At 40.8% G+C, this 18,684-nt stretch overlaps 1 protein-coding gene across 1 annotated transcript; it reads right to left on the bottom strand.

Moving 5' to 3' along the window:
• Positions 1–358: 358 nt before the first annotated feature.
• LOC306695699 (CMP-N-acetylneuraminate-beta-galactosamide-alpha-2,3-sialyltransferase 1-like) lies at positions 359–3,142 on the bottom strand. Its single transcript, XM_079159005.1, has 5 exons — positions 2,830–3,142; positions 2,525–2,704; positions 2,015–2,060; positions 1,809–1,928; positions 359–1,641 (listed from the first exon to the last, which is right to left on the bottom strand). The coding sequence occupies exons 1-5, from the start codon at positions 2,970–2,972 to the stop codon at positions 1,474–1,476; spliced, it is 657 nt and encodes a 218-aa protein (XP_079015131.1). The 5' UTR covers positions 2,973–3,142; the 3' UTR covers positions 359–1,473.
• Positions 3,143–18,684: the final 15,542 nt, after the last annotated feature.

Below are 18,684 nucleotides of genomic sequence, written 5' to 3' on the forward strand. Positions count from 1 at the left end.
TGATTCTCCGTAAAGACTCACTGACCAGCAGCTCATGTTTAAATGCATCAACATTCATGAGACGCTTTGCATTGACCATTGATGGTTGAATGTGACCGTGTAGAGGGCGGGATGTGAGGCTGAACCAGCTGTGCACATTTACAGGTTGATTTGGGATTTATAAAAAGAAATTGCGCAGAGGTTTTAGAAGTCAGATTTTGTTGTTGGCGTACGCCATTTTCGGTACATATACACTTTATGAATCCTATACACTGTTTTATAAATGAGACCCGTAGATACTGTGTGTGGAGCGGACCAACCCGGACTCCTTATTGTCCTTGGTGACTTTAACAAAGGCAACCTCAGCCATGAACTCCTCAAATACAGACAGTTTATTAAATGCTCTAGTCTAGATGTCTCCCTTGTCTGCAATATGATGACATTATATGGCACTCGGCTCGACTTAACAGCCATGTCTCTTTTCAGAAATCATGACCCTTAATCAAGATAATCCACAGAACTTGTTGTGAGCAGTTTCGTGTAGGAACTAACGGAAATATGTCCGATTTCAATTTACATGAAAACAATCTAGATTGATAAATAGCACCACAGGTAAGTGGGAAAATATAATAAGTAAAATACAGCAAAGTGCTCAAAAATCAAAGAACACACAAAATCTTCAGTTATTACATCAGTTAAATACATTTCATAAGGTCCAGTATACTTCACCAATACCCCAACGTGTTTTAGTCTACTTCAGTTATTAGAATATTTCTGTCACAATCAAAAGACACTTCTACAGTTGGCTATATCATAGTATACATGCATATAGATCATTTCATAGTGTTTCTACCATCAGTAACATAGGCAAGCGATCAATCACTACTTCAAAATTGACATCTCGTGAATGAAACTTTGACATTTCATGTGTAAACACAAAGATCATTGTTTGTTTAAACCTTGGAAAAACTGTAACTTCATGTACTTTTACTTCTAAGAACCTTCCAAAGACCATTTTTCGTAAAGACATTATAACATAGTGAAAAGATGTTGTAAACTTTTCTGGAGACCATCAATGCTCTGTGCATTGTAAAATGCTCTCGTGTTCGAATTTACATTGACACTTTTTTCCCCTGAAATCATTACTTAGTTTATGTTCACACAGAAAAACACACACACACACACACACACACACACAGCAGCATAGCATAGCAACAGTTGTGATGTAACGTATAATTCGTTGGCATTTGTGGTTAATGTCACTGAACCAGTTTGGGTAAACCCCAACATCAACAGGATCAGTAATGTAGTGTTAGTTCCCTCTCCATTAGATTATGGATGATTTATCACTCACATTTTTAGTCTTGGAAAGTTAACGTGTGCAGCAGGGGAGTTAGTCTGAGAAGAGATGTCTCTTGAAGGCTTCTTAGTCTTGTTTTGCTTTGTGAGTGATTCACTATCGAGGCTTGAATACGTTAAATGCTGAGAGAAAGATCAACACCCCTTGTAAAACTTGAGTATTTGATGCTCAGCTAGCTCCAGGATCATTTTATACTCTTCATTTCCAGGATGTGATCCCGTTTTTAAGTTTTTGTTCTTGAGTTTTTCGAAGTAATGACTCCAGTTTCCATCACTGTCTGCTCCAAAACCGAACACATGGATCTGGGAAAACAGAGGCAAACAATTTTAGAAACAGATAATGTGGTAAAAGCTTTAATAAATCTCGCTAAATGACACAAGATTACATGTTGTTTCCTTCATCGTCATTAGCATCCTCTTGTCAATCATTAGTGTGTAACAACATTCATTCAATTTAAAAATAAACCTACCTCGTCACAAATATGCAGGGCAAGAACCAAAGTCATGAAGCCAGTGGATGGATAGCTGCCCTTCTTTTGCAGCCACACGTCATGAACGTACCTCATGAAAGCTGGGTTAAGGACCATCACCTGTTATGAAATCAGAATTAGTCTTTAACATATTTTATAATAATTTGGAGCCAATAATGTTTATCGATGAATGCATTAACACAAACCAAATCCTTGTTGGCCTTGATGTTTGATTTTACTGGCGCATATGAGCTGTTGAAAAAAAGCATGAAATGTTAAAGTCAACATCAAACGAAATCAAATGTACGTTAGTAAAATGATTTACCAGGAATTTACACAATGAAATAGCTTGTTTGCCTTGCCTACATCACCACTGTCAGTCAGGGTTTGCATTTTATGTAAATTATGCTACATCATTTTCGTGGTTCAATAGGGAAGCTCTTGCTTCGTGACAGGTTGTCACGAATAATAACTTGATTGACAAGTATTGCCGTTGCTAGCACAGTCCTGCTCTGCAACCTAACAACTTAATAGGATACAGCCCAACAAGAGGGTCGTAAGAACAGTATAGTTGTAGTAGTGCTATGTTTAAATTTCACCCTGCGGTCCGTCCGCCTCACTCCCTACCGCTGGGTGACTTCACCAGGATTGAACGCCAGCTTCAGAGGACGGACCGTAGCAACTTGGCTTGAACTGAAATAAAAAACATGACTCACCTTCCGGAAAATCCTGTGCTGAGGGCCTTCGTAACCCAGTCAAGATCCAGTATCTTAAATGGAAACAGCACAAGACGAGTGGTGTTATCTAAATCCACAGCACTCTCTGGATACATGACATGATGAGTTGTTTTGGTCCCAACATCTGCTTCATAGCCTTTCGTACAACCTCTGTTCATTCTAAAAAGTACACAGGGATATATTTCATGTCACTGTAGTTGTCAGGAAAAACAAGTTGTGAATTTTGACTTTTAGTTTGTGACATTGAGGGAAAACAACTTTCATGTTTGGCTAGACTCTTTTACCTTATGACAATGTCCTGGAAATCTATTAGAGGTCCGTAGTGTGATTTCTTCAAATTACCAGAATTTCCCACCACAGCACAAGTCCTGCAGCGCTCAGGGCTGGATGCTTCAACATAAGCACTGGCTGGGAACATCTGAAACATCCTGTCCACTTTATTTCTGTAGGTACTGATATAACGCTTTTCAGCCTGTAGACGCTGTCAGAAACACCAGACATTGCATACAGTTAGACCACATGAATTCTACCAATTAAACAAATTGTCAGTCGCTGTCACCACAGTGATTGTCAAGTCAAACAGGATTATTCTTTAAAGCAAATAGAAGCAATATAAAGGATTGAAAAGGATTTGAAGATAATTGTAAATAAAATCATAAGTAAAGCAATTGGTAAAGTAAGAAGATTGATGAAGGGAACCCAGGATGAGTCCCGTGAGTAGTCTGTAAAATAGTTTCCCACTGGATAAAGAAGTCGGCGTATGGATACGAGTCAGACACCTTTCTACTGCCCACATTGAGAAAGAGTGGTCTAACTAAGACCGGACTGAGAAGTGAAGTTCAGCCAACACAGTGATGGTGACTGTTGAATATGATTGCATTTTACTGATCCTGATTTGACCTGCAGGTTGAGAGACTGTTATCTTGCAAGGTCACAACTTACCTTCCACCAGTTGAAATTATCCTCTGAGAGACTGTAGTTTACTGACAAAAACGGTTCATCAAATTTGCTGAAACGCTGCATAAACAACATATCATTTTCAAATAAACATCGGTCACAAGCACAGGGTCTTTCATCCCAAGGCGGGTAGTATGGTGAGATGTCTCCTCTCCAAAACAGTCCGATGCCAATCACAACCAGCAGGAAAATGAGAATGCTCACTCCTGACTTCATCTTGAACGTGCGACGCTTGTGAAAGGAAGGCAACCTGTAGACAAAGCATGTGGTGAAATTCACAAGAGTAAAAGATACAAAGATACAAATACAAGAGAGTGTAGTCAGTGCTCGAATGTAACTAAGCAGGTTTAATCAATTTGTGATACTTATTTCATTTCATGCTACTTTATACTTCTAGTATCTGGGGTCTCATTTGTAAAACAGTGCGTATTGGATTCATACTAAAAGTCTATGTGCCGAATATGGCGTACGCCAACAAAAAAATCAGACTTATAAAACCTTGCGTATGCCTGCCTCTGCGCAGTTTCCTTTTATAAATCTCAAATCAACCTATAAATGTGCACAGCTGATTCAGCCTCACATCCCGCCCTCTACATGCCCACATTCAACCATAAACGGCCAATGCAAAGCACCTCATGAATGTTGATGCATAAACATGAGCCTGCTGGTCAGTGGGTCCTTACGGAGAATCACGAAGACTACTGAGAGGAAAAACACTGGTTCACTCCCAATTCTTCCATTTACGTATATGAACAGTGCCAGAGGTGCCAAATGCCTTGCTTCTTTCATAAAGTACAATACCTTCCACATATGAGCTCAAATGCTGAATACTAACTTATATTATCAATGCAGGACATTTACTCGTAGTGGAGTATTTTCAGTTTCTGGTGTTGATACTTTTAGTTAAATAAATGATATGAATGTATCTTTCACCACTTTGTAAATGAGGGAAATTCTCATTAGCTGTCCTATTGGTTGTTTAAACATATAATCATCAAAAGAAAATAAGGAAGTTTTGGGAGAGAGCTCAATTTATATACACTTGTCTTGATATCAGGGGAATACAGCTGCCATTACTAAAGAAATATCACCATATGCATTATTTCTCTGAGGATTGGGCTTTTATAAAATAAAAACTTGTATTAATGTTTTAGTTTTGTCCTACCTCAGAGAATAATTCCGTTTCTACAGTGAGAATAAAGTCAGACCATAACCCCCAGAAAAAGTTCTCCAATAGAAGGATTGGCGTCTCTACCAATACATGAGGAAACTCTGTCTCACGATCTTCGCCGTGAACAAACACACAAAGCAGCAGAATAGCTTGTTGACTGTCAGCTGTCATTATATGACATATTTGCTCTTTCAAAAATAAACTAAAATGTTATCAAAAAGACTTAAAGTCTATTAAAAGTTTTGAATTCAGAAAGTTGTATAGTATATAATATATATATATATATATATATATATATATATATATATATATAAATAGTGAAATATAAATAAGTATAAAAGGGAAGTAGCTTTTTACCAATAATCTGAGTGAGAAAATTCAAAGTTCATATACCAGTTACTCCAGGTCCTCCTCATCGTCCCTCCGCTCTAGACCGTGACAATTTGGCAAAGTCAACAAAAAAGGGAAAAGAAAAGAACTCCACCGTGTAGGTTACTCTACAAACCCAAGTTAAATCGTTATCCAGTTAGGAAAAGTAAATTGGAATAACAGCTGCGCTTTAACCTCTCAGTCCAACAGCGCTGACTTCACATTCAACAATTAAAAGTTTGAGGCTTTAATACCACTACTGTAAAATTTGCCTAAAACACCCAAGGCCATTGGCCGCTGGCCAATAGAGAGCCATGGCGCCTGGCCCCACCTTGAGCCACACACAAAAAATAAATAAATAAATATAATATAATAAATATAATAAATATAATAAATATAATAAATATAATAAATTGTCAATATTTGTGTTTTTGAACTATGGAATGTACCCAGTAATATGTGTAAAATATGATATCTGTGCAAATAGATTCAGTTTGGGGCCAAAGTCGTTTGGCCCAAAGCTGCGCGTTCTCGTCAGGAGAACTATCTACAGGCGAGCGCGAGCGCCAGCGCGAGCACTACTCCTCCAAGACCCGTTTGAGAGGAGAACTTTGGCGGAGAAACTTCAGGCCAAAGAGCTGATCCCAGATCAGACTGACCTCACAATCAGACAGCAGACTAGCGGGAAAGGAAAGCAGTACATGAAGCTTCTCTACTAGTTGTACACCAGACAGGTTTGGCTAGCTGGATGCAGTCATGCTAATAACTTAAAACAACGGGGACAGATCCAACACGGACAGTGACGGGAGTGAGGGAGGAGGAGGTAAGGAAACATGAGAACACCAGGGCACACATGGACAACTCTGTCAAGCTACATATTAGGTAAAGTGAACATTTTTTCTTCTACATAGTTGTCCTCAGTCTCATCTACTTAACTTGGTCATGGAGGCATCAACATTTAATTGAGATGGTAAATTAACAGTGAAAACTCATCATAGCTTATATCTATGTATGTGTGTTTTATATTATACTGAATATTATTATATGATATATATATATAATGTAGATATATATTATACTGAATTTCCTGTGATGGTGACTAAAATAAGATGTCCTGACGTGTTTATCAAAGTGTTATTTACTGCTTTTTTTCGTGTTGGAATAAATGTTAAATATTTAACTGCAAATACTGCGTGTTTGATACCTTAATTTCTTTGCATTAAATCATACTGGGATGTTTGCTGAAATTGATTGGATGGCTCTAGAAAATTTTCCACCAGCCGCCACTGCCCAAGGCATACCCAAAGTAAATTGAAAGCTGTTCTTGAACAATTTGCAGTACTACATGCATGGTTTTGATCTCTTCAGAAAGCTAAGCCTCTGAAGTTCCTTCCCCAACACATGTAAGTGCTACTGGCATTGAGTAATAGAAGTTTGAACACACTGAAGGAGAAGGTTTTTATTTCCGCCTGAATATTTATTAGCAAGCTGATGCCTGCAGATGACTATAGCTGGGACTTATTCGCTGGAAAACACAATGGGGCCACTGGGGTAACAGGTTTTAAGCAGCCAGAATGCATGGAAATCTGATACAGCTCATTGATATGCCCGAATTATAGAATATGACGTAGGAAAGCGACAGTGTAGCTTATGTGACTCGCTGCACTCCAACTTGTTTGAAAAAAAATGTGTTGGATTTACTTAATTTTTTTATGTAAGTGGTTGCACGAAATAAATGTATCTAAATCCAGATATATATTTTAAGTTGACTTTACTCAATTTGTATTCATAATTTTACCTCAACTATTTTGAGTAAAGTTTACTCATTATGTTCATGTTCAGGATACTAAAATGCATTATGTAACCTCAATTACTATTTACCTTTTTTGTTTTTGTACATTCAGATAAATGTAATGGTTTAGTTTCTACAAACTAAAATTAAGTTTGATCTAGTTAAATATTTGTAGCTATTACTAGTATCTTAACTTTCAATACATTCAATGTTTACACAAATTATTTATCTTTATTACCAGCAATTTAATTTAATTTATGTACATTTACTCAAGTATTGTACTTACGTAAAAATATAAGGTACTTGTACTTTACATGAGTATTTCTATGTTCTACTTTCCGCTTCTCCTCCCCTACATCTCAGAGGTAAATATTGTATTTTTAACTACATTTGTCTGCATTAACTGCACAATACTTTTGATTGTGCAGTAAATGTAAAAATACATTTTGATGAGAATACTTGCTGACAACACTTTTACTTAAGTAAGACTTTGAATGCAGGACATTTACTTCTATCAGTGCCATTGCTAACACAAAAAAACAATGCACCAGTACCATAGCTGCCAGACAGCGAACACGTATTCATCAAAAGGATGTATTGAGTGAATATAATACCCAATGTCTCACAAAAACAAGCCACTATGTTAATACTACAGTTCAACACACTTTTTTTCAGCTTGCAACATCTTCTTAAGCTGCATTTCACAATATAGTCAATGTTCTCCATACCAAACCAGTGTGGCGCGCTACGTTTTCGAAGCTATACTTCCGCGCGCCTTTTGTTATATATATATATATATATTAAAGAAAAATTTTAATTAATAAAAATAAGTTTTTATTTTTATTTAAAATTTCTTGTTTTTCCCTTTTAATCAGAATCCAAGTTTTAATCACAAGTATGGTTTACAAATGAACAGAGGCTCTCCGTCCGAGACGGACAGGGGTTGACCAAGGATCTTTCGGAGTGTCTGCATGCACCCTTACTCGGATCCTCGGCGGCGAGGGACAGAATCCCCGTCTGCCCTCAGGGTGAACACGGATCAACGGGGCTCTTGTCCCGAGGTCCGGTCTCCCCCGGTGAGTGGCTCCTGTGCCGCAGGGGTGCGGCGAGAAGGGGGAGGCGGGCCGGAGCCCCTCTGATTTACCTCTATATTATTCCACTCAACTGACCTAAGTTTTATCGTTGGCCTCTGTTTGGACTGATAGTTAAGAGAATCCCCGACGGGATGTCGCTTTCACCACAAAGTAATAAATCACCAATATGAACCTTTTAACCTTTGTGCACAGTTATTTGATCTCGCCAGTTAATTACCTTAAGTTAACAATGAGTATCTGGTCTACGATCAACTTCTCAATTTTAATCTCAACAGTCAACTGTCTTTTTAGAAATTCTTAATATCTTTCCCGGTTCTCATAAATTAGAAGCTGTTCTTAATTTATTACCCCCTGGATCAGAGCCTAACAGATATTAAGCTCTAGCAGGTATCCTACGGATCTCTCCCTACTTTTTTTGGAAACAGGTTATGTGGTGTGTGCTGAAGGAGCAATCAGTCGTGTGGCCGTGCATGGATCCTTGCTTACCTGCTGTTGGTCTCTCGTCCCCGAAGAGGTGTCCCCTCTCCCGGAGGCTGGAGGTCACCGATGGGATGGAAAAAGAATCTTTGACGAAGCGCTAAAAGTTTACTTATTTATTTTCTGCCAATTACAAGTTTCCTATTTAGGTCCCAATGCATACAAAAATGATAACAAATAAGGTAAAGAACAAAATTGAAAAGACTGAAAAACCTCTGACACTCAGTGAGACATGGAGTTTACAAAAAGTCCTGAGAAAATTAAGGCTTATGCCTTCAAAAGACTATATGTCTACCTTCCCTACTAGTGCCCCGAACATTTAAAAATCGAGATTTTTTATACTCTCAAGAGGGGGATTTGTTGTCCCCTTCCTTTCTATCTTAGGGCCAGATCCTCTTTTGGCAGTTGCCTTTTGACAGCCGTCTTGTGATTTGACGTATGTCTCACACCGCAACTGCCCTTTGTCTGAACCCTGACTTCCTCGTTTTCTTGTAATCAGGTCACATTGTCTGCATCCCTGTACCCAGGACTTCTTGCACCCCCCTTGCTCCCTCGTGATAACTTCTGCACAAACATATGTTTAACAGTGCTCAGGGTATGACATTAATCCATTTCACTCATCAAAGATCAAGAAAGGACAACATCATAAAAACATAATATCAGTCACAATACAACTCATAATACAAAATCATAATATAGTTTGTTGCCCAGCCTATGATTAAATAATCGAGTATTCTTGTTATATGTACTCTCTTGCCTAACTCGTGCCCGTTCCCTTAATGGGTTCGGGCCTACACGTTGAAGCCTCTATGGATGTACTATTAATCATCCTAAATATTGATCGAGCAATCTTAACACAGTGGTCCTTATTGATATGTTTCAGCTTGTGGGTGTGTGTGTGTGTGTGGGTGCATATGTGTGTGCGTTTGTCAGTCGGTGTGTGTGTGTGTGTGTGATCGGCCCCCTGATAAGGGGAACTGTGGCATGAAGCCGGGGTGTGTGTGTGCGATCGGCTCCCCGATAAGAGGAACTGTGACATGGGGCCCAGTCTGTGTGAAAGAGGAACTTCTCCCTCAGACAAGGAACTTTAATATAAAAATAAGGAACAGCATCTGTGTCCCCTTTACATTAAGTGGAACTATATCTGTTCAAGCAGCCTTTACACCGGCTGGCGCAGTCTTACGAAAGCCTCAAGGTTTGAACCCTGGGGTCATTCAAAGTTAAGGTAGAAGGAACTCACAATTTCGCAGACTCTCCAACTCTTTCAACACCCTCTCTTGCGAATTGTGAGCTGCTTCAACCGGCAATCCGTAGGCCACAAATATACGCCTAACACTCTCCTACACTGAACCAAATCTGTCTGCACTGCCTATCACAGTGAGATAGTTAATTTCAAGATCAACCATCGTCATCACTATCCGGGCTCATTCGCTAATTCTTCTAACACCCTCTCTCGAATAGACCCGGATACATGTAAAACAGAACCTCATATTCATATATATAAAATCGTACAGGAACCGAGTTCACGGACCCCTGACCGATAACCTTGAAATATCCAGAACAGGAATAAGAAGATAAAAAGTTCAATAGAAACAAAGTATGAAAGAAAAGAAAAACAAAACCACAACCTTAATTCGGTAGACCAGTCGTCAAAACCTCAGTAAAGGAAAAATCAAAAAAACACCTCATCCTTCATTGAAACAAAATCACAAAAATACAACCCATCGTAAATTACAAACACAAAGTAAACAAGCATTATTTTTTACCATCTGGGATTCATTTTTTTTTTTTTCAAGCGAAAACAAAACAAAAGTAAGTTACTCACCACCTAGATAAAATACATACATTGTTCCAAGGCAACCCATACACCATCTCAACAGAGCAGAAAAGTCAATGTCCGGAGCTCCATGAGCGCCAAAACGGTAACCCGTTATTGTCAATAGTCCAGAATCTCATGTCCGAGACGCCACATTCGACCACCAGGCTGGTGTGGAACCCGTACGAGTACCGGCCATGCTGCCTGCGCTGTCCTTCAAGTGCCACGATACTCACGCGATCAGGGGGCCAGAACAAGTCAGATGTACCCACTGGAACGCTCTCGTTCACCTCTGCAGCATCTCCTCCACCGTTGACCGTGGACACGGTCGAAGCAGAGTCTATAACAATCGGAGGGTCCCGACATCGGACTCAATGGGTCGGAGCTCCTCGTCCCCTTCCTCATCTTCTTCACTGGGTGCGCCCAGCAGTACAGCGGCCAATTCCCTCAACTGTTCCCCGCTGAGTGCGGTGAAAGGGTTTGGACGTCCTCCAAGGCACGCGTTCCGGTAATCGTTTGCTTCGTCCCCCGAGGGGACAGATGGTCCAGTGGGTGATTCTGGTGAATCCTACTGGATCTGCTCTGTTCTAAGAGATACGGTGTGTTCTGCCTGGAACCATAGGGTGGGTGAGAAAACAGAACCCAATCTCTGCATAGGATGAGGGGCAAAGTATCAACAAAAGAAAAATGGAAAGTAACAAAGAAAAGAAAATCAACGCTATAAACTTCTTTATCCTGTCCTGTCTAGACCGACGGCGTGCTGTCACGCAGCCGATCCGGTTTTGTACAAGTAAGGAATAGGTTTCTGCGCTTACGCTGACCGCGCCCTTCTGCCTGCCATATAAAGGCACATATCAGGAACACGCTAGACTTCTGGAGTTGAAAACCCCACTCAACGCATCTCATTAAAAGTATTCCAGCTGTAAAAACAGTAAAAGAAGTAAGCAGTTTCTTCATAGACCTTCGGGCTGCCCCGGTCATTTGTCCTAACATTACTTTCCACATAATCAACAAGGTAAATATCATGACCATTACGTCAGCTAGAACCACCATCAAGGGATGTATCTTGAACATAGGATGAAGAGAAGCGGCCACTCCGGCCATCCCCATAAGCCCTCCCAAGCTCGTTAGCACAATAAAGGGTGTGTTTATAAACTCAAGGCCGGCTAAAGCGACATAAATAGGTACAGCCCAAAATTAAACCCAGAGTAAGGGGCCATCCTCTTCTGTTAACTAGCCATAAAAGCATAAAGATAGAGGTAAAGGTCTGGCTTATCGCAATTCTTGTCAACTCAAGGGTCAACAGCTTGAAAACTTCTGAATCCGAGAGATTTCGGGGATCAATAGAGAAATTACCAGCACGCTGTGTCATGTTCTCTTCCATCCCGGACCCTCGGTGGTCAAAAAAGAAAAACTGGTAAAAGTGCTATATTCGAAACACTCCAACATAAAAGCGAGAAAAACTTTTTTAAAGCTAAATTAAATCAAAAGCTCGTAAAGTGGCCTAAAACCCTTTAACCGCGTATAAGTATTTATATATTCAGCAAAGTTCTTTGGCTATAGTAACCAAAACATAAAACTAAATCTTCTAATGTAATAAACGGAAAACACAAATTCGAGCAAGGCTACTGCTCATAACAATTATAAAGTCGGGTCCCAAACTAAACCCTAATTATATACAAAAATCTTAGAACTAAAAAATTCTACAAAGTATCAAAGAAACTTAAAGCTAAAAGCTAAAAAGTTTTCTTCGTAAGGCAAAGTCTAAGTCTAAAAAGTCAAACTGTGCGATGAGCATAAGCTAACGATTGCTCCTGTCTCTAGAGTCTGAGTACTGGAACTAGCGTCCAGCAGACACCTCTGTGCAGTATATCTGGTACACTCCACCTCCCTATATGGCTTGGTGGAATGCAGAATGCAGTATTTCAGTAATTTAAAACAGATAATCAGAATGTATTTGATCACTGCACATATCCCTTTAAGGATTTTACCCACAATATAACGGGCTAAGGGCAGGAAGAGCCAATTAAGAGCCAATTTATAGTTATCTAGGCTCTCACCTAGCCAAATTCTATCCCCTGCGCAGCTGAGGATCCATACGGCTTGTGAAGTGTACAGTGTGAGATCACAGAAGTCAACATCAGGTTCAGGCTTGATGGAGTACGGGCTCACCATGTTAAACTATTTCCTTATTTGTTTTGGATGCGTCTGGCCGAATCTTTTTAGATGCTAAAATGGAATTCAGGATTCTTGCACAATATTCTAAGTTGCTCTGGCGTAGCCTTCTTGAACCCATCAACCATCGCACATGGCTGACATTGTGACCTCACTTGTGTTGTATGTGTTCTAAGGTTAGGAATGTGAACTAGATTTTGTTTCAAAAATCTATTGATCTTTTCGTGTCCTACATGACCTAATCCCTCGTGCACCTCAGTAACCACTTGAGAGGCTTGGTCAAGGGTACTTCGGTGAGTGCTTCATTCCCTCTCCATCCAGCTGGAAAGATCAGGGAAAGTTTTGCCACTTTCGGCCTGGCCTGGGCCATTTTATCCACCTCTCTATTCCCGTTGTGATCGAAATCTCTGATTTCAGTGTGGCTCTTCACGTGAGTCCATTCTATATACATCGATATATGTAACTGCAGCTCTATGGCAGCAGCGTGATTCACAATATAATTATTTTATACTGAAATAAACAATCTGATCCCCTCCCCTGTTACGCTAGGTTGCGAGCCTATGGCGGCAACCAGTTTCATTGGTTTGGGCCTAATTTATTTCAGGTTCTTTAATCACATTTACTATATAATAGTGATTATATTTTAATCTGAGCGAAAACATCCGATCCCCGACTTTCTGCGGGCCTAATTTCTCTCAAATCTTCCACCAGGAAATATTAGGAGTATATTGCAGCAAGATACCCTAATCTAAGAGAACAAATCAGATCCCTTACTTGTCCTTCAGGCCTCAGTTCTCTCAGTTTTCCTGTAGGACACCTGAAATGTATTATAATAACAATACATTTTAGTGATGTGATGATATTACACTAATATTATCACGAGCAATAAATTGCTAGGGGAAGGGTTTTGCCTTTTTCGCCTCTTCAGTCCTTAGGCCCTATCTGGCATTGAGTGATCAACTCAACTAGGCCATCACTGTGTGCCAGGTTACGCTATCGGATTCAGCTGGCGTTCGACGGGGAAGTTTCTACAATACACTTTTCGTTACGTAGTATGATTCTTGCCCGGCTTATGTTTCAACAAGCTAGGTACCCTTTAAACCTATGCGCAGTGATTATATTTAATGTCCACTAACTTTGCTTAAATGCCCTCCCGTGAAGTACTTTTAGTTTAAGCAGTTTTCTATTTACTTAGTCTATAACTGATGGTCAGTCTTATTGTCCCTTTTTACTTGGACGACTCCTTCTCCTGTGAAAAGGACGGCCAAGTTTTTAGAGGATTTTGACAGCCTCGACCTAAGTTACAGCTCTTAAGGTAAATAGCTCAGAATAGTTAGACTCTTTTTTCTGACTACCGGTTCAGGCCTACGACTGTTACGAGCGCCTGTCAGAAGTTATCGAAGTTTACTTCTCCTGGCAGAGTTCAATATATCACCTCAGCTTGATTTCGCTGGTTGAGCAACACTTCTTAATCCTCGGGAGGGTTCGTGTAGTTTAACTTGAAAGAAAACATCTGATCCTCTAATTACTCGTCAAGGTACACATATATACTGATGACTTATTTTCGTAATTAGGACCTAATCTCTTCAAGTCCCTATTCGGGCGCCATGTGGCGCGTTACGTTTTCGAAGCTATACTTCCGCGCGCCTTTTGTTATATATATATATATATTAAAGAAAAATTTTAATTAATAAAAATAAGTTTTTATTTTTATTTAAAATTTCTTGTTTTTCCCTTTTAATCAGAATCCAAGTTTTAATCACAAGTATGGTTTACAAATGAACAGAGGCTCTCCGTCCGAGACGGACAGGGGTTGACCAAGGATCTTTCGGAGTGTCTGCATGCACCCTTACTCGGATCCTCGGCGGTGAGGGACAGAATCCCCGTCTGCCCTCAGGGTGAACACGGATCAACGGGGCTCTTGTCCCGAGGTCCGGTCTCCCCCGGTGAGTGGCTCCTGTGCCGCAGGGGTGCGGCGAGAAGGGGGAGGCGGGCCGGAGCCCCTCTGATTTACCTCTATATTATTCCACTCAACTGACCTAAGTTTTATCGTTGGCCTCTGTTTGGACTGATAGTTAAGAGAATCCCCGACGGGATGTCGCTTTCACCACAAAGTAATAAATCACCAATATGAACCTTTTAACCTTTGTGCACAGTTATTTGATCTCGCCAGTTAATTACCTTAAGTTAACAATGAGTATCTGGTCTATGATCAACTTCTCAATTTTAATCTCAACAGTCAACTGTCTTTTTAGAAATTCTTAATATCTTTCCCGGTTCTCATAAAGTAGAAGCTGTTCTTAATTTATTACCCCCTGGATCAGAGCCTAACAGATATTAAGCTCTAGCAGGAATCCTACGGATCTCTCCCTACTTTTTTTGGAAACAGGTTATGTGGTGTGTGCTGAAGGAGCAATCAGTCGTGTGGCCGTGCATGGATCCTTGCTTACCTGCAGGGGTTGGTCTCGTCCCCGAAGAGGTGTCCCCTCTCCCGGAGGCTGGAGGTCACCGATGGGATGGAAAAAGAATCTTTGACGAAGCGCTAAAAGTTTACTTATTTATTTTCTGCCAATTACAAGTTTCCTATTTAGGTCCCAATGCATACAAAAATGATAACAAATAAGGTAAAGAACAAAATTGAAAAGACTGAAAAACCTCTGACACTCAGTGAGACACGGAGTTTACAAAAAGTCCTGAGAAAATTAAGGCTTATGCCTTCAAAAGACTATATGTCTACCTTCCCTACTAGTGCCCCGAACATTTAAAAATCGAGATTTTTTATACTCTCAAGAGGGGGATTTGTTGTCCCCTTCCTTTCTATCTTAGGGCCAGATCCTCTTTTGGCAGTTGCCTTTTGACAGCCGTCTTGTGATTTGACGTATGTCTCACACCGCAACTGCCCTTTGTCTGAACCCTGACTTCCTCGTTTTCTTGTAATCAGGTCACATTGTCTGCATCCCTGTACCCAGGACTTCTTGCACCCCCCTTGCTCCCTCGTGATAACTTCTGCACAAACATATGTTTAACAGTGCTCAGGGTATGACATTAATCCATTTCACTCATCAAAGATCAAGAAAGGACAACATCATAAAAACATAATATCAGTCACAATACAACTCATAATACAAAATCATAATATAGTTTGTTGCCCAGCCTATGATTAAATAATCGAGTATTCTTGTTATATGTACTCTCTTGCCTAACTCGTGCCCGTTCCCTTAATGGGTTCGGGCCTACACGTTGAAGCCTCTATGGATGTACTATTAATCATCCTAAATATTGATCGAGCAATCTTAACACAGTGGTCCTTATTGATATGTTTCAGCTTGTGGGTGTGTGTGTGTGTGTGGGTGCATATGTGTGTGCGTTTGTCAGTCGGTGTGTGTGTGTGTGTGTGATCGGCCCCCTGATAAGGGGAACTGTGGCATGAAGCCGGGGTGTGTGTGTGCGATCGGCTCCCCGATAAGAGGAACTGTGACATGGGGCCCAGTCTGTGTGAAAGAGGAACTTCTCCCTCAGACAAGGAACTTTAATATAAAAATAAGGAACAGCATCTGTGTCCCCTTTACATTAAGTGGAACTATATCTGTTCAAGCAGCCTTTACACCGGCTGGCGCAGTCTTACGAAAGCCTCAAGGTTTGAACCCTGGGGTCATTCAAAGTTAAGGTAGAAGGAACTCACAATTTCGCAGACTCTCCAACTCTTTCAACACCCTCTCTTGCGAATTGTGAGCTGCTTCAACCGGCAATCCGTAGGCCACAAATATACGCCTAACACTCTCCTACACTGAACCAAATCTGTCTGCACTGCCTATCACAGTGAGATAGTTAATTTCAAGATCAACCATCGTCATCACTATCCGGGCTCATTCGCTAATTCTTCTAACACCAGAAATAATAATGCAGCTTAACAGGGTTAGCATGAACAGCTAAAGAAATCCACCAGTCCAGCACTGATTTTAATCTTTGGTCAAAATACTTTGAGGGAAAGCAAGAGCAGTGTCTGAATGAATTCACATGTTCAGTGCATAGGTGACTCCTGGCCTCATTGTAAGGAGCTCGGGCTACGGATCCAATGTTGTCCAGAATGAGTACTCCTTCAGCATTAATGTAATCATAACGTCCAGCTTCTCCACCCTCATTGTTGATGACATGTATGCATATGTAGAACTGCGATGAGACGGGGTTTCAGCTGGACTCTACAAGAAGGAATGTCATCGTGCCCCGGGGGACTAAACATGCTTATAGACAGGCCCAGGGAACCAGAGACCACATCACCGTCTTGGCCTGCCTCAACGTGGCTGGGGAGGATGTCCCCCCTTTAATCATCTACAAGGCCGGATATCCAGGGGGCCCCTATAACAAGGAAGGGGTTTCCAATGCCCTCTACGGGAAGTTGCCAGCAGAGTGCATGGACAGTGAGCTGTTTAGGAAGTGGTTTGTCGGGCACTTCCTGAAGTTCGCCGTGCAAGAGCGCCTACTGCTGCTCATCATGGATGGACATCAATCCCACCTGGATCCAGAGCTGGTCCGGGCGGCACATAGGGAGGGGGTCATTCTCTTGTGCCTGCCACCACATATGTCTCACATCCTTCAACCTCTGGATGTGAGTTTCCTCGGACCCATGAAGGCAAATTTCTCTGGTGTTACAGGAGATCGGTCGGCAGTGAGCCACTCCTTCTTGGTTTCTAAGAAGAAGCTTTCAAGGGTCCTAAGAGACTCCTACCAGAGGGTGAAGGATCGGAGACTGGTGGTGGCTAGGTTCAAAAGCCTCTGGACCCAATGGCCATCGACTGGTCACGGGTCATGCTGTCCTGGCCGCGGCATGGGGCCTCCTCACCACCTCCGCCAACCCCATCGGCATATTCCTGGGCTGCGCCTGATGTGGCCCTTGTCCACAAACTCCTTCCTCTCACGCCCACTGTAAATGCTTTAAATAATCAGAAAAAATATTATAACATGATGGTGTCATTAGCCATGATGAAGAGTAAACTAAACATGGTTATGATTTTTCTGGTATTTATATAGCCTCCCAACCTGCAGAGACCAGACTATCATCATCCAGCTCCTCGTCTGCTGGTAGTGTACTTAATGTTAACTTTCTTTGGATGCCAACCCATGAAAATCTGATAATTTTCTTTAATTCAAAGTAAAAATAAAATTCTGTTAATAGGTCACACTCCTGAAGAGATGGAGCAGACAGTTTGGGAGTATACAACATGTGTATAATTGTTCAATTCCATGCACCAGCTGGTGTTTTGCCAGTGATTGATATGAAAAGAGTTTAACAAAACATCCAGCAGGTCGTGGTATACACTCAAATGGAAATTAAGGAGCTTTTATTGCACAATTTGGAGTTGTTGAAGCGTGATATCTTATTGTGAAGGACAGAACTACCTTCCCGAATGTGTTGACAGCATTGATGGTACATTTGGCGACCCTGTAACAAGCGAATATCCCCGAAAAACCAGCAGCCCCCAGTGTTTACAAGCAGGATAGAAGTTAGGCCAGACTAGGACAATAGCGACGGGCGGCTAATTGACCGGTGTTAGCGTCCTTTTAACGACTCTGGTAAAGGCAGCTAACTTTTAACAATTAAAACGATATTTATCAATATTTTAAGTGATTTTTTATTGGAACGTGAGCTAAAAACTGTCCGGTGTGGTTTCCCAATCCATCAAGTCTCGTGTAATAATACCACTTTGATCCCACTTTGTTGTACTATTATTATATGCGATAAAGATCATTGTTATTTACACAAAATACTTTTAAAATAATAGTGGCATACTGTGTCATATTAACTGCATCATATTCATATGTTACACAATACGGTCTCATTCAAACTGAACTTTACAGCAGAATACATGAAGACACTGTACGTACATCAGTACAGTACAGGCTACATAATAAAACATAATATTTATATTCGCCAGATAGACGTATGCGCTCGTTTAGCAGCCTCTTCATTTTCCTATACCTTTGATTAGGTTCAATAACAATTTCGAAATTAATTTTCTGAATTAACGCAGCTGTTTTCGAATCTCCATTAGAACCCCTCCATCAACAATTTTGTATTTACTTTTAAGTGCTACACTGATATACAAATATATCAGTTATTTCGTGACATTTACAACCAGTAGAGATGGCGCGTGTCTCTATATATGTGACTCCTGAATCAGTAGCAGCTTTGAATTTGTTTCTTCGTCACTCACGCCTGATCGTGTTTCCCGACGGAGCTTTTTGGCGACGGAACCGGAAACGCGGCCAATCACAACTTCCACACATGTG

Source organism: Pholis gunnellus (genome assembly GCF_910591455.1).
Source record: "Pholis gunnellus genome assembly, chromosome: 5".
NCBI classification, from domain to species: Eukaryota; Metazoa; Chordata; class Actinopteri; order Perciformes; family Pholidae; genus Pholis; species Pholis gunnellus.

Excerpts from the sequence above, each read along its gene's own strand:
- LOC306695699 (XM_079159005.1), bottom strand. The coding sequence starts at position 2,972 with ATGTTTCAGATGTTCCCAGCCAGTGCTTATGTTGAAGCATCCAGCCCT. Across the intron at positions 2,061-2,524 it reads AGCACAGGATTTTCCGGAAG|CTCATATGCGCCAGTAAAAT; the intron begins GTGAGTCATGTT and ends TTTTTTCAACAG. Across the intron at positions 1,929-2,014 it reads TCAAGGCCAACAAGGATTTG|GTGATGGTCCTTAACCCAGC; the intron begins GTTTGTGTTAAT and ends ATTTCATAACAG.